Source organism: Panicum virgatum, chromosome 1N (assembly GCF_016808335.1).
Source record: "Panicum virgatum strain AP13 chromosome 1N, P.virgatum_v5, whole genome shotgun sequence".
Taxonomy (NCBI): domain Eukaryota; kingdom Viridiplantae; phylum Streptophyta; class Magnoliopsida; order Poales; family Poaceae; genus Panicum; species Panicum virgatum.
The window spans coordinates 48,837,588-48,852,873 of NC_053145.1; the positions used below are offsets into that span (position 1 = coordinate 48,837,588).

Consider the following 15,286-nt stretch of genomic DNA (forward strand, 5'->3'; position numbering starts at 1 on the left):
CTAGCCAGTCAGCAGTACTGCTCTCTCATAACAAATCAACACCAGCTATCAGTCACAGCTAAACGAACACAGTGTATATGGTGAAAAATAGATCTAATCACTATTTTTACAAAATTTGTAGGTGCATGAGCACACCCTCTAATTTGCACATAGCTTGGCCTCTGGATCTCCTTGAGGCTGTTGGTTGTCATGCGTTGGCTCGAAACTCTCTCTTACCAATGTTGTAAATAAGTTTAGCGGTAGCTTTATCTAAAAGTCTAAAAGTGTAACATCCCAGTTTTCATCACAATTAAGGGGGAGTGTTGAAATATATAATGCAAACTTCTAGAAAGTTCTATAAAAATAAGAATAAATCATGGCATAATTTTGTTCACCATGACAAGGTTCTAGAATGTTCCACAAAAATCATAAGAAGACATGAAGCTTGGATATTTTCTTGTCATGGTAAAATTTAGAATTTTCTAGAAATAGATATTTGTAGGGAACTTAGATATTTGTAAGGAACTTCCTAGAGTGTGACATGTGTCACTCATTCAAGAGGGTTTGTGTGCCTATATAAGAAGGGTGCCACCCCTTGCCATGCCATATTACTCCACTCCATCCCACACACATCAAGGGCATGGCAGAAGTGACCATAGATAGAGTGTGCTAGGTGTGTGTTCCTTTGTTACTCCAATAAGGTAAGCGTCTTTATAACTGTTAGTCTCCCGGATAAGTTTAGTACTTAGTGTATAAGTTGTGATCCATCGAAGGTTGGCTCTGTCACCCAGGATCACAAGAGGGTCTGGGCTTCATCGAAGATTGGCTCTGCCACCCGGAAGCCAGCTTCATCTGTTGGTAGGCTCTGACTCCCGGAAACAAAAGGCGGCTCTGCCGTCAAAAAGGACCCGGTACACTAAGTAACTAGAAGCTGACCGACTCTGAAATGAGTTGGTATAGATCCTCAACTTAGTAGGGCCACCTCAATTTCCAACAATCACTAAAATAAAACTTATGTTGCAATTAAACTAGTAACATAAAATAATATTAACATCATATGAGGTATTACATAATTACTAGGCAAACTATTTTATACTCTTGCCTTGCGTTAGTACATTCGTTCCCTCCAGTAACCAGCAAACGCATGCTTGCACCTACGACAAAAATCATCTCATCTCCATAAAAGCCTCTCGAGTCACCGTACCATGTCATAATTCCCAGACAATCATGACAGCGCCTACCTCCTTTGCCATAACTTCATCATTCCCTGGAAGCCACAGAGTACCCACACCATTGACCTTTAAATGACCCGTCATGGCAGCACCCACCTCGCTATAAATCGGGGTCGCCACGCACAGTGCTGGTCGAGATTTTTTCCGCCAAACCGCCTCACCCGCTCGCTCTCGCTCGCGAACGCGCGACACGCCGGCCCCACGACGGGACCGCGCACTACCGCCGGCACCACGCCGTGCCGCCCACCCCCACGTCCCCACCTCGCCCACGCCGCTGCAGCGCCCTCGCCGGCTTTGCCGCCTCGACGCTCGCCCCTTCAGCGCTGCCACTGTTCGCGTTGACGATGAGCTGCCGCAGCCCACGCCGTCGCCCGTCCTTGCGCAACGCCGCTGCTGCTCTCCTCGCCTATAAAAAGAGCAAGGCCGTGACGAGCCCCGTCACCAACCCAAGCACACAGAGCCGCTTCACTCCACTAGCTGAACCACTCCTCCCGAGCCCAGCTCACTCACGAGACGAAGCTCCAACAGTTGGCCCTCTTCCTCGAGCTGTTCCGCGCCAAGGTGAGATGGCAGGCAGCTCCCCCGACCATTAACTCCACAACACTAATAAAAGCCCAAAACACCCACCAGGCCGTGAGCACTTAATCCAAATCATTCTACCAATCAATACTGTAAACTCAATATCTCCTTCATATCAACTCCTTTTCACATAAGTATTTTCCTTAACTCTCCTCAAATCATATACTATCTATTCCTCCTATTTTCATCTCCATTTGACCTTATTTTATTGCTTGCTTGTGTTTGTTTGCCGGTTGTGCCGTTTTCACCCGTAGATCACGGAGTGACCGAGGAGGAGCCTGCCAAGGAGCCAGAAGACCCGTACCACGAGCAGGAAGCCGCCGCCGCCGACGCGTACGCAAGCGAAGGCAAGTTTCATCGACCCCTACTTGCATCCATGTGAGGACATTTAGCTGTAGCCTGGGTCTAGGATCGATTACATATACCAGTACTTGAGTGATTGAGTCTGCTCATGCATGCATCTGAGTAGTCATGCATATCCAGAGCTGAGAATAGGATACGAAGGGATCTAGCTGAGACCAGGGCAGCTGGGTATGCTGGAGCCGGCGCTGCCATGGTGGTAGACTGGCAGGTGAGTGCTACCGTGGTGGTAGGCTCGAGTTGACATGTTGAGGGATGGTTGCTGCCCTGGTGAACCATAAGGACCGAGTTGTTTTGACATCTCATCTAGCTTACTTTAGTACGACCACAGGTTTCGGTATGAGCCGGACTTAGCCTAATCCCACTTGTTAGCCTGACGGTCGCAGGGATGGTTTACGGGTATAGACCATTGGGGTCAGGACCCGAGAGTTTGTGCGGCCGGGCTGGGGCGTGACCACGGCTAGGTGTCGGCTATGTCGGTTGTCCGTTCGGGCAGTCGAGCGTGTGGGTACAGTGTACGACCTCTGCAGAGTGTATAATCCATTCGAATGGTTCGTGCCCACGGTATGGGCAGGCTACGGTGTGGTCCTGACAACTAGTGAGCTACCTACTGTGGGTTGTGTCGGGAAGAGTTGCATTGCTAATGCATTGTGTTCAATGTGCGTCGTGCATGTCATTTCCCCTCCCGTAGGGCGAGGTGGAGCTTGTTGAGTACTTTTGTACTCACCCCTATTGATTTTTCTCCAGAGGATCCTGACTTTGTGCCAGAAGAATACGAGTAGATCGTGTCCGCACCCAAGCTGATCGAGTGGAGCCGTGATGGATGAAGAGCTAGTCCTGCATGTCGCTATGCTAGTTGTTATCATATGGTTGTTCTGTGTAGATTTGTGTTGTCACTTTACTCCTCGTGTACGTGTTAAATAAAGTTCTATTTGACTCTGGACTCCACTTGATGTAACATGTATTATGCCGGAGACCCTATTCGGTAATTAATACATGGTTTATCCTTGATCTTTGGGTCGAGGCGCTTCAAAAAATAGTGAAAGCAAAATTATTTAATAAAATTCTAAAATAATCAATAATTACATATAAAATTATTAGTATTATTGGTCTAACACCAAAAAGTCTTTTAACGGCACAACGATATGGTACCCATGCTACGTTATCTAGGATCCACACAACGTTTATTTAGTTTTATCGACTTCTTTGAGCGAATGACACATAAGATCTCTAAAAACTATTAGCAACTTGACATTTAGCGTTGCTAAATCTCACAAAATCTATTTTAGCGGATATTTAGCACTGCTAAATCTCGTAAAACTCCTCTAACGAACGTAGTGAATAAATGTTGCATAGCGTAGCAGTAGATCTCTAAAAAATTAATAGCAAACTATAGCGTGTTATTTCCAACATGGTCGTGTTTGGTTTGGGATGAAAAAAATTTGGTGAAATTTTTCGCTGCTTTGACCACTAATTAAAGGTATTAAATGAAGTCTAATTACAAAATCACCTCCGCAAATATGGTACTGTAGCAGTTACTATATCTAATAAAGTCTTTGACAGTACGATTAGAGGATAATTAGAGCATAGTTACTGTAGCATTATTGTATCTAATCATGGACTAATTAGTCTCATTAGATTCGGCTCGCAAATTTGCACCTATCTATGAAAAAATTTTACAAATAAACTTCGTTAATACACTATGCATACAAGATTCTTTCGAAAAAAATATCGCGAAAACTAACCAAACACATCCATTGATTCTAACACATAAGATTGTTTTCAACGCCCATTTCAATTAACAGACATACGGATCCCTTTTGTGCTATGCTAATCGCGCTGACGGTTCAGGAAGTAGGTATGGATAAAAAGAAAAGGTTAGCTCAGTCAGTTTCAAGGCTGGGAAAAAAAAAGATTGTCGATGGAAAGATCGGACAGATTGCAAAAGTTGGTTCTTGTGAAGTTTGCCTCCAACCCTACCAGATTAGCATTCATTGGGAGCACAATGATCTTTGTTTCACAATATTAAAATGCTTTAGGCCTTATTTAGATCACTTTGCATTTTGGTTTTTTGGATTTTTGAAAAAAAAATCTTCAACATTTGAAGTATTAAATGTAGACTAATCACAAAACTAATTATAGATTTCGTCTATAAACTACGAGAAGAATCTAATGAGACTAATTAATCCATCATTAGAGCATATTTATTGTAGCATTACTGTAGCAATTTTGTGTCTAATCATGTCCTAATTAGACTCATTAGATTCGTCTCGCGATTTACAGTCCATTTGTATAATGCAATTTATTTTTCGACTACATTTAGTACTCCATGCAAGCGATTTACAAAAAAATTTCATTTTGACTATGGATCTAAACAGGGCTTTAGTCACTACAACCACGATTTACAAAAATTTTGCATTTTGACTTTATGGATCTAAACAGGGCCTTAGTCACTACAACCAAACAGAAGGTGAGTTATAGCAAACCAAACAGGATAACCCTGCTTTTAAGAAAGCAAATGAAGTTTGATACAGACTCCAACGAACTGGGGACACCAGTTTTCTAAAGCAGACAGAAAGACAGTCATGTTTTCGCCACCGCTAACCAGACACCAACGCAGCTAACACCAGAAAACAGACCAATAGAAGCTAAAGAAAATCCTCCAGCGAAACAACCACCCGTCGCTGCACCATGAAATTTTCAGTCCACGCACGCGTCGTCTTTGTCATCAAGTCCAATCGCTCTTGATCACCAGCATTCAGTCGCTTTAGCCAACGCTGCAGATAAGAGAACAATTTGAAAAGCAGTTCAGTCGGATTCCCCATAAAATCCCCACAAATCATTCCTTTGTTACGAGTTGTCCAAAGCACCCAGAAAGACACCACAAAGAGAAAGAGAAAGAGTTCAGAATCTTCTGCATGGAAACAAAGAACACGTGCCACAAGATTCATATTGAATGCCTGTGTTGAACGGTGAAACCCGCCTGCTGTCAACGCGAGAGTACTTGCTGGTCGTCTCTTCTAATAAAGTGCATTATACTAATGAAGCAAAGATGATGGTTTTAGCACATGCAGAATTATCAGAACCTTCGTGTTTGATCAGAGGAGCATTCTGATTGTGTAGCTATTGAGAAATATAAGGGGACTACAGCTGCGTGCATTCAGGTGAAAACCAAATTTACTCCCTCCCTTTGATGTATTTCTCTTTTCCTTTAATTCTTCTTCTGCTCAACAGAATCATCAACATCTTGGTGGAAACCTTGTTTCTATTAAAGTTAGTCAAGTTTGACATAAGACAAACCTAATACGACATGTAAATAAAAACCTAATATGACATATAAATAAAAACAGAGGGAGTATGTCCTACTTTTGTTTGTATATAATTAACTATGTATGCCTATTTATCTATACAGCTCTGTGTACACCATATGCATATACCGTACGCTTCAAATTACTTCACTCAAACTCAATTTACTTAATCCAAATTTAAATATACTGCCAAAAGGAATCAAGCAAACAATTTATGTGTGCGGTGAATTCGTCGAAAAAGGCTGTACATGTTATAATATGAAACGAAGAGATTATTTGGGGTTTGGGAATGGAATGGCAATGCGACCTAAAATAAACTTCCAACATTTGTAGTTAACTTACAAAAGAGGCACGTACTGAACAGCAAGCAGAACTGCAGTGTTTTGTAGCTGTTATACTTTACAAGAACAAAGATTCCCAGCTAAAGATCCAGGCTCAGGTCCTTCAGGACATTAACAAAGTTTTCTAGTTGTTATACCTATTTTTATCTTCAACATTTTCTGGATACAAAATATTCATTCTCCAGTTAATTGCCAAAACTTGGGAGCACGTTATCCCAAAAAAATACTACCTTAGAAAATATAACAAGATGATTAACAGCTAGAGGACCATCTAAAAATGAGAACATATACCACTGACAATTTGCTTGCCAGACAGGCGACAGCATACAAGCTACATTGCAACATTGATGAGATAAACTGAGTGCCCCAAAATAAGTAGCTTACTTCTACATGAACAACTAGACAGCAAACTACTGCTAACGTATGCAAAAATAAGTACTATAAAAGAACCACGCATTGATAAGCATTATGACCTCAAGCTTACCACTTCAAACACATTTTTTTGCCGATGGTGATGAAAAGCGGAAGTATGGGCAAACATTATTGTAACACTTGTCCATGTCCATCATGCAGACCATCTCAAATTCAGCAGTCTTGACATTCAGCGAATAATATTCTACTACTTCAGGTTCCATGTAAAGATCCTGTGATGAAGAGTCTTCAACTTCCTCATCTTCTGGAATGCCTCGAAGGAAAATAAATCCCTCAGCTGCACCTAAAGTGAAGTACTCATTATAGTAGCTGGGCAATTGTATAATATTCTCCGACAGGCGTTCATTGGGAGATTCATGGTCACTTTGTTTCGCGATGCGAGAGAAGCGAAACTCTCCATTCCCCAAGTATTCACCAACAGTGAGCATCCCAGGGGTTCCTTCTCTATCAACTGCAATGCAAGCCCGAAAGCCGTCCTCCACACGATGAGCATAGTTGATAACAGATAACTCCATCTTGAGGGCATCAAGCACGAGAATTTTGTCCGGCGAAGGCACTGTCCAGTAGAAGCAGCCATCAACATAGTCAAAGCGCCCCAAGCCATAGAGGTTAGGAGGCTCTTCTGTGCCCAAAGAACTCCAGTTTGAAGATGTGGCGATTCCCCATTGCCTAGTCACAGAAGAGAAGACGAGCACGACCAGTTTGGTCTTGTACCGCGCGACGCATATCACCCTGAATGATTTATCGGCCTCATCCTCTTGGGAGGGAGCAAGGCAGATCCCAAAATCAAGAAGGCTCCCCTCATTGAGGGTTATGTCGTCAGGTATAGGTGGGAGCAGCACGTATCGCTTGAACAGGGGATCGCACACGGCGTAGTTCATGAAGCGAGGGCGGGGGAAGCCGCCGCCGTCGGGGTCATCGGGGAAGTACTTGGACTGGATGAGGACACGGCCGTCGCGGGCGTCCAGGGGGAACCAGCCCCAGGCTTCCTCCTCCGGCACACACGGCACGAAAAAGTACTCGAAATCGGCCTTGCGAGCGAGGGCGATGGCGCGCTTGGCGGATGGGTGGGGCCCCGTGGCGGGGTAGAAGCCGTCGTAGCAGGCCAACCCGAGGAAGGGAGGCGGACGCCCGGACCGGATCCTTTTTCGGGGTGGGAATGCGGGCGAGGATCCCACCGAGGAGGCCGTCGGTGAGGGCGGTCGGGATCCGCGCCGACGACTGGCGCTCGACGGTGCCGGCGCCGGCGAGGCCATGGCAGGCAAGCCGACTGCCGGAGCTCGGTGATGGGGCAGGACGAAAGGGGATCGATGGGTTTTTGGGCCTTTGGGGTTTGGAGCGGCGTGGTGTGGTGTGGAAGAGAAGGGGTTTTGGGCGGCGTGGTGTGGTGTGGAAGAGAAGGAACCGAGTGGTGTCGAAGGCAAGGAGCCGAGCCGTGGGCGGTGGGAATGGTAGGGTTTGAGTAACCGAGTCTTTTTACCTACTTCTTCCGTCCCGCAAAATTAAAATTTTAGACATATTGCTCATGCAAAGAAAGAATTTTATTATCCCTAATTACTTTTAACAACTATGATCGAAAACTGTATTGTTGATTTGATTTTCTGGATCAAAAACTACATTTAAAACTACACTCTTTGTGGGACAAAATTTAATGTTAAAACTATACTATTTGTATGACGGATGGAGTATGTGCTATTGTAAAAAAAATCTAAATTACGTACATATCATCTGAAAAGATGCAAATCTTTCCAGTACCATAATTGAAAACTCTAAAAAGGTTAATTCAACTCGAGGCCAACGGAATCACCCATAATTTGCATGCTAAGTAAGCATTCAGCTTGTGCTCAGGATTAGAAAAAGGGGTCATCTATACTTTCCATGCTTACAGCCAAGAAGTACATACGCAACAGAATTCATCAGGCTATTGAAAAGGTGCCCGGCGTCCAAGTTTGGCGCCATCGGCTACCTCCAGTCTAGTCAAACTGATTTCCGGTGTCTGATTTGTTATGAGAGAAAAGTACTGCTAGCTGACTGGTGGTTGGTGATTGATGCTGATTTGGTACGAAAGAAAAGCACTGCTGGCTGGTTGACTGACAAGCCAAGCGAACAGAGTGAGTGACTGACTGACACCTTATGAGCTCAGGAGATTCCCAAAGCAAGACTGATTGCCGTGTTTGTTTTTTAGACTATGCTTAGTTCTAAAAAATTTCCTACATTACACGTCACATCAAAATTTCGAACACATGTATGGAACATTAAATATAATTAAAAAACCTAATTACATGGTTTAATTGTTTCATACGAGATGAATCTTTTGAGCCTAATTAGTCCATGATTAGATATTAATTATCAAATAACAACGAAATGTGCTACAGTACCAAAATTTAATTTTTTCGCGAACTAAACACAGCCTTAAAGTTTCAATCATAAGTTTGGTCACATCGCATGTTTAAACATTAATTAGGAGCACTAATTGCTACAATAATTATCTGCTAATTATATATTAATTATACTTAATAAATTTATCTAGAGCCCTAATTATAACTTATGCAATTATTTTTATATTAAATTGACATCAAACATTCAAATTCACATCAGAGCATTCGATAGTCATAGCTATTTAAAAAACCAAACGATACCTAAAATAAAAGTTCCAGTCTAGTCGGCCCAAGCTCGTGCCGGCTCACCTGCAAGGTAGCGGACTGTGTTTTTTTCTTTTTTATATTTAAAAAAAATCAAAATTTCAAAAATATATGTCCATTTTGAAATATTTCAAAACTACCCCCGGTCACCCTATGGGGGGGAGACAGGCCCTATGTGTAATTTTTTTTCTTCAAATTTGCAACAAGGTTCCGAGCAAAAAAAAAATGCAAGGAGGCTTGTCGCCCCCCCCCCCCAACGGGCGACAGGGGCCTGTCGCCCACCAGAAGGGCGACTGCCTCCCACCCTAAAAGCGCTAAGCTCTGGGTCACGCATGCAGCTCAGGGGCCCGTCTAGAGGTTGGGTATTTGCCAGGTTTGAGTTTCAGGTTTGGGAAATTTTGCCCACCCTTAATTAGCTCTAGTCTGTTAGTGGCCTCTCGGTTGGCACGCGGAATGATCCATTGATGTTTTTTTCTTTAGATTATGATCCACTGATGCTAGCTAGAGCCAAGTCGGGTGTCTGCGCCGAACCCATCACCGCATGCTGCCAAGTTGGGAGGTTTACCTGCGCACACAGTGAGCTGGCGCCAGCCGCAGCAACGGCGGATCGGCGTGCAACGATAGGAGTTTAATGATACTTTAGTTTTTAGTTACGTAGTAGTAAATTAGTTTAGAAAATTAGTACTACGCATTTATTAATACAATTGCAGTACTATTAGAGACGTGTTTATAAATTAATTACGATTTAGAATAGAATTTCACATATACAGCATAGAATTTGAGTGTCATCACGTAGTTATGAATACTTATACGTTGTAGTTGAATTACATACTTAGTTTTTACGGATTATTGAATAAGGTAGTGAAGTAAAGAGTATAACTGGATAAGTATTCTGTGATGACTGGCAGAAGTACATGCAAGCAGCTCTAGAGCGTGGGTGGCCTCTGGCAGAAGTACTCATCAAGCACGCCCGATCCGCCGTTGTTGCGGCCGGCGCCAGCTCACTGTGTGCGCAGGTAAACCTCCCGACTTGGCAGCATGCGGTGATGGGTTCGGCGCAGACACCCGACTTGGCTCTAGCTAGCATCAGTGGATCATAATCTAAAGAAAAAAGCATCAATGGATCATTCCGCATGCCAACCGGGAGGCCACTAACAGACTAGAGCTAATTAAGGGTGGGCACAATTTCCCAAACCTAAAACTCAAACCTGGCAAATACCCAACCTCTAGACAGGCCACTGAGCTGCATGCGTGACCCAGAGCTTAGCGCTTTTAGGGTGGGAGGCAGTCGCCCCTCTGGTGGGCGACAAGGGGCCTGTCGCCCCTGGGGTGGGCGACAGGCCCTCTTGTATTTTTTTTTTGCCAGGAACCTCGTTGCAAATTTGAAGAAGAAAAAATTACACTTAGGGCCTGTCGCCCCCCCATAGGGCGACCGGGGGTAGTTTTGAAATATTTCAAAACAGACATATATTTTTGAAATTTTGATTTTTTTTAAATATTAAAAAGAAAAAAAAACCTAGCGGACCGTGCACGGTCCGACGATGGTTCGTGTTGCCCCCAAGCCAAGGGCCATGCCATGCTTGGGCCGTGCCCAAAATGGTCGGCCCATTTCACACACCCATTGACGCCTTTTGCGGCCACCGAGATCCGGGCCCAGCTACCAGCGGGCCGCGCTGCTGGTGGTACGTCAGCGGGCAGCCTGGAGGAGTGGGGAGGAAGCAGCAGGACAGGACAGGCACGGAGGCGTCGGTGGCGGTGTCGCCATCGTCCCGCACGCCAACCCGAGGACGGACGGAGTAGACGGACACGCCCGGCCGGCAGTCGAACGCGCCGCGTTGTCACCACGCACGCCCAGGTTTACAAATCCGACCGGTTCGGTCTTCGGTAGCGGTTTACAAGACCGATTTGATCGGAAATTGGTAGAAACCGATTGAATTCAAATTTAAATTCAAAATCGCATGTGCAACCGGTTCCGACCGGTATACCGACCGGGATGACCGGTTTACCGATCGGGATGACCGGTTTGGGAATTTTTTTTATTTTTTTAATTCAAATTTAAATTTTGAATTGAGGCCGGTAGACCGGTTTACCGGTCGGTATGACCGGTTTGGGAATTTTTATTTTTTTTAAATTCAAATTTAAATTTTGAATTGATACCGGCCCAAACTGTAACCGGGCCGGACCGATTTGACCGGTAAACCGGACCGGTTCCCACCGGTTCGGTTAACACTGCGCACGCCAGGACAAATCATAGTGGAGGCGCTCGAGCTGCCTCCGCTCCGCTCGCTCTCCAGTCTCCACCGCCCGCCAACCCCGAGATATACCTCCCTTCCTCCCGAAGCTTCGTCCCCCCGGAGACGGACGAGCGTTGCTGCCTCGGCGAGGGTGCCGGTGGTTGCCAGTGGCGGTGGGTGGTGGTGTTGGCGCTGGGATGCCCGCCGCGACGGCGACCGCTGCCGCCCGCCTCCGCCTGCCGCTGCTCGAAGCGGCCCGCCGCTCGCCCGACTCGGCCCGGCCTCGCCTCGATTGCCGCCGCCGCCGCTGACGGACGGACGGACGACCACCCCGCTCGGCGCCTGCCATGGATGCCCTGTCCCGCCCCGCCGTCGTCATCGACAACGGCACCGGGTACGTACGCTCCCCCTTCCCTCTCGCTAGATCTGCGCGGCGGCGGCGAGGCGCGCTGCTGATCTGAGCCTCTGACTCCCCGGGCTCCCGCGGCAGGTACACGAAGATGGGGTTCGCGGGGAACGTGGAGCCCTGCTTCATCACCCCCACCGCCGTCGCCGTCAACGACTCCTTAGCCGCCTCCGCGCAGCCGGCGCCCAGGGGCGCCCCCGCCAAGGGGAACTGGCTCGCGCAGCACAGCGCCGGGGTCATGGCCGACCTCGACTTCTACATCGGGGAGGAGGCGCTGGCGCGGTCCCGCGCCAGCAGCACCTACAGCCTCAGCTACCCCATCCGTAATGGCCAGGTGGGTGCTGCTGCGCCTCTGTACTGCTTTGTGCAATTCACGATTTCGTTGGATTGAGTTGGTGTGAAACGGACTCTGCAGGTGGAGAATTGGGATACTATGGAGAGGTTTTGGCAACAGTGCATCTTCAATTACCTGCGGTGCGACCCGGAGGACCATTACTTTCTTCTAACCGAGAGCCCTCTGACTGCTCCTGAGACCCGGGAGTACACAGGAGAGATCATGTTCGAGACGTTCAATGTGCCTGGCCTCTATATAGCAGTCCAACCGGTCCTGGCGCTCGCTGCCGGGTACACTACAACCAAGGTTAGTCATTGGAGCTTAGTCTGGGCACAGCACATGCATAACTTAGGCTAAAAATAGATTGCGATGAAGGTCAATTTTTAGTTCGACTGAAAATGGATGAGAATGCATTCATTATTCATTGCTGTTTTCCTTTCTTCACTGTTGAACGACCATCACATTCTTGATATTTATGAGGAAGTTCATGCTTTGTTTTCAGTGTGAAATGACAGGTGTTGTAGTTGATGTGGGTGATGGAGCTACCCACATTGTTCCTGTGGCTGATGGTTATGTCATTGGGAGCAGTATCAGATCTATTCCGCTTACAGGCAAGGATGTTACCCAGTTTGTCCACCAACTTATGAAGGTAGCTTCCTCTGCTTTCTTGTTGATCGTCACAAGCTGGTACTCAACTTTTCTAGAGCAACTATAGTATGTAAATTGAGCTTGATTTGGAGGATATGTGTCGATCACATTGGTCTGTTCCTCGTCTGACACACTAACATTTTGCGGATAGCTGCAACATGCAATGTAATTATACCTTCTTCTTCTTCTTATTTTCCTGTGATATTCCATAAATCTGTTAGGTTGTCTCAAACTTGTCCATGTTGTGTTTTTGTGAATACCTTGTGAGCCACCTAACTGTAGTTTTTGTAGCCCAGGCCTTTCTGAGTAGATGGGCACAAATGATGAATTCTAAACTTTTTTTATTGACATTTATCCTGCACGGTGAAATGACTTCAAATTTGATATATACACAAAGGATGCATAGAATCTTTTTCATAGATAACTTGATATCATCTTCTTGTAGAAAACGAACCCGAACAACTGTAACATATGTGCAGTCGCTGATCTTCCTATTCTTGCATCCAGGAAAGAGGTGAGAACATTCCGCCAGAGGAATCTTTTGATGTAGCGAGGAGGGTTAAAGAAATGTACTGCTATACTTCTTCAGACATTGTGAAGGTATATATTACATTAATTGCCTAGTTATGGAGCAAACACGTTTTGATTCTGGAGAAGATGGACGATGGTAGGTTCTCTTTTGCCTCTTCATGGTAGCACAGTTGGTTTTCAGTGCTAGTATAGCAACCGCCTAGCTGAACAGTTGCCATTTAGCACCTGTACTGACTTGAATCTGAATAAGTAAAGCCATTCTAAACTTTTTTTTTTTGTTGCTAAAAAGTGCATATGCATTTTTTTGTTTCATATTTTCTACTGGTCATTGTTTCCTTTAAAGATGATGTCTTGGTAGGGAAAATATTCATGATCTACCTCATTCTTGTTATTTCAGGAATTCAATAAGCATGACAGAGAGCCCTCGAAGTACATTAAACACTGGACTGGCATCAAACCAAAAACTGGTGCAAAATACACGTGCGACATTGGATATGAGCGATTCTTGGGGCCTGAGGTAGTTGATTTTAATAAATGAGTATACAATATGTAGAAAATTCTATGTTACTATGCCTGTTTCAGGCTTGTAAGAAAATTCTTTTTGTTGATCAAAGGTAGACCATGACACACACAACTACTCCCGCTTGTTAATTTAGTTTGCATTGTTTGTCTTGTACCTGAGTTAAGTTGGCTTCATAGGATAACTAGTTTGAGTTCAAGCTCTATGGTCTTGAATGTAACCGCAATGCAAACTTTTTTTGGGAGAACCCTGAAACATTGTATTATACATTTTGTTATCACTGCTCATTTTAATTCGATCTTCTCATAGTACTGCAAAATGTGTGCAGATATTCTTCAACCCAGAGATTTACAATAGTGACTTCACCACTCCTTTACAAGTTGTTATTGACAAGTGCATCCAATCAGCCCCAATCGACACAAGAAGAGCTCTGTATAAAGTATGTATGATCAGAGAGATGTTTTTTTCCTGTTTTTAGACATTACAGAAGTTTTGAATTTATTCCCACTGGTACAGAATATTGTCTTGTCTGGAGGATCGACTATGTTTAAGGATTTCCATCGGAGATTACAACGGGACCTAAAAAAGATAGTGGATGCACGGGTCCGTGCATCTAATACTCGGCTTATTAGTGGAGATCCTAAGGTACGGACTTCCTTATTTGCTCTTACTCACCTTCTGAATGGGAAAAAAAGGCACTGAACCAACCAAGAATGTTTTTGTTATGGCTTTTTATTTACACCTAAATTTAATTAATTTCCAGGCACAACCTATAGAAGTGAATGTGGTCAGTCATCCGATTCAGCGATATGCAGTATGGTTTGGCGGTTCTGTGCTTGCTTCCACAGCAGAGTTCTACGAGGTATTCTGCAGCTTTATCAATTCTTGTGAAAAGTGTGAAGTATTGTTGGCTTGTTGACCATGCTGTGATGCTCCTTTTCAGTATGTGAGTTACAACTAATTACGTCAAGTCTTCTCTGTAACCAGGCTTGCCACACAAAAGCAGAATACGAAGAGTACGGTGCGAGCATCTGCCGAACAAATCCTGTTTTCAAAGGGATGTATTGAATAGAACCCCGGTGCGTTAAACCGGAGAGCAAATCCTCAAACTGGACATCACAAAGTGTCTCCCCCATGCAATCAGTCATCGCCTGCACGTCTCCTGCAACAATGAGGAGACTGATGGTTGAGGCAGCCTGACGAGAGATCCAGTAGAAGGCTCGCCGCACGAGTTGTACAAACCAACCAAAGTGCTCATAGATAGACACATTGCATCTTATATATCTCTTCATTGCTCTGTTAGATGCCGGTAGCCTGCCTGGCAACGGCTTCCTCACCCGCATGGGTTGTGCCCAATCGGCCTGCTGTTGTACTATATAATCTTTGCTAACTTGCGGCGCGTTGTAATTTGTAGCGTCAAAATTGTTGTTTCAAGAGATGCGGCATTGCGCCTTGTAGATCTACTACATGTTGATTCATTTAACGATGTTCTTTCCTGGTGATCTGGTGTTGGGTTACTTCTTGGGCGTCAATCCTCCCTTATGTTAATGCCGCCACGCCTTGCCGCGGCAAACAGCACGGCAGTGCCGACTGCCGAGGCATCAACAAGCTAGGGTGGCAAACCGGGGGAGTCTATTCCCCGCATATGCGAGGGGAAGAAACGCATCGCAGAAGGCTTCTCCCGCCATCCGCCGCTGCCCCCGGCGCCTCCACCGCCGCCAACCCTAACCAAGCTCATCG

At 45.3% G+C, this 15,286-nt stretch overlaps 2 protein-coding genes across 2 annotated transcripts; one reads left to right on the forward strand and one right to left on the reverse strand.

Annotated features, from left to right (window-relative positions):
• Positions 1-4,636: 4,636 nt before the first annotated feature.
• LOC120654134 lies at positions 4,637-7,596 on the reverse strand. Its single transcript, XM_039931695.1, has 2 exons — positions 6,284-7,596; positions 4,637-4,927 (listed from the first exon to the last, which is right to left on the reverse strand). Exon 1 carries the CDS (start codon positions 7,485-7,487, stop codon positions 6,288-6,290), a length of 1,200 nt encoding a protein of 399 aa, XP_039787629.1. The 5' UTR covers positions 7,488-7,596; the 3' UTR covers positions 4,637-4,927; positions 6,284-6,287.
• Positions 7,597-11,128: 3,532 nt separating this feature from the next.
• LOC120656317 (actin-related protein 3) lies at positions 11,129-15,048 on the forward strand. The gene is made up of 10 exons (XM_039934370.1): positions 11,129-11,501; positions 11,598-11,847; positions 11,929-12,153; positions 12,350-12,496; positions 13,003-13,095; positions 13,424-13,543; positions 13,875-13,985; positions 14,063-14,191; positions 14,310-14,408; positions 14,534-15,048. Exons 1-10 carry the CDS (start codon positions 11,455-11,457, stop codon positions 14,612-14,614), a joined length of 1,302 nt encoding a protein of 433 aa, XP_039790304.1. The 5' UTR covers positions 11,129-11,454; the 3' UTR covers positions 14,615-15,048.
• The last annotated feature ends 238 nt before the right edge of the window (positions 15,049-15,286 follow it).

Bases quoted from the DNA above. Each gene is read 5' to 3' on its own strand.
- LOC120654134 (XM_039931695.1), bottom strand. From the start codon at position 7,487: ATGGCCTCGCCGGCGCCGGCACCGTCGAGCGCCAGTCGTCGGCGCGGA.
- LOC120656317 (XM_039934370.1), top strand. From the start codon at position 11,455: ATGGATGCCCTGTCCCGCCCCGCCGTCGTCATCGACAACGGCACCGG. The intron at 11,502-11,597 runs GTACGTACGCTC...CTCCCGCGGCAG, and splicing joins GTCATCGACAACGGCACCGG to GTACACGAAGATGGGGTTCG. The intron at 13,096-13,423 runs GTATATATTACA...TTGTTATTTCAG, and splicing joins CTTCTTCAGACATTGTGAAG to GAATTCAATAAGCATGACAG.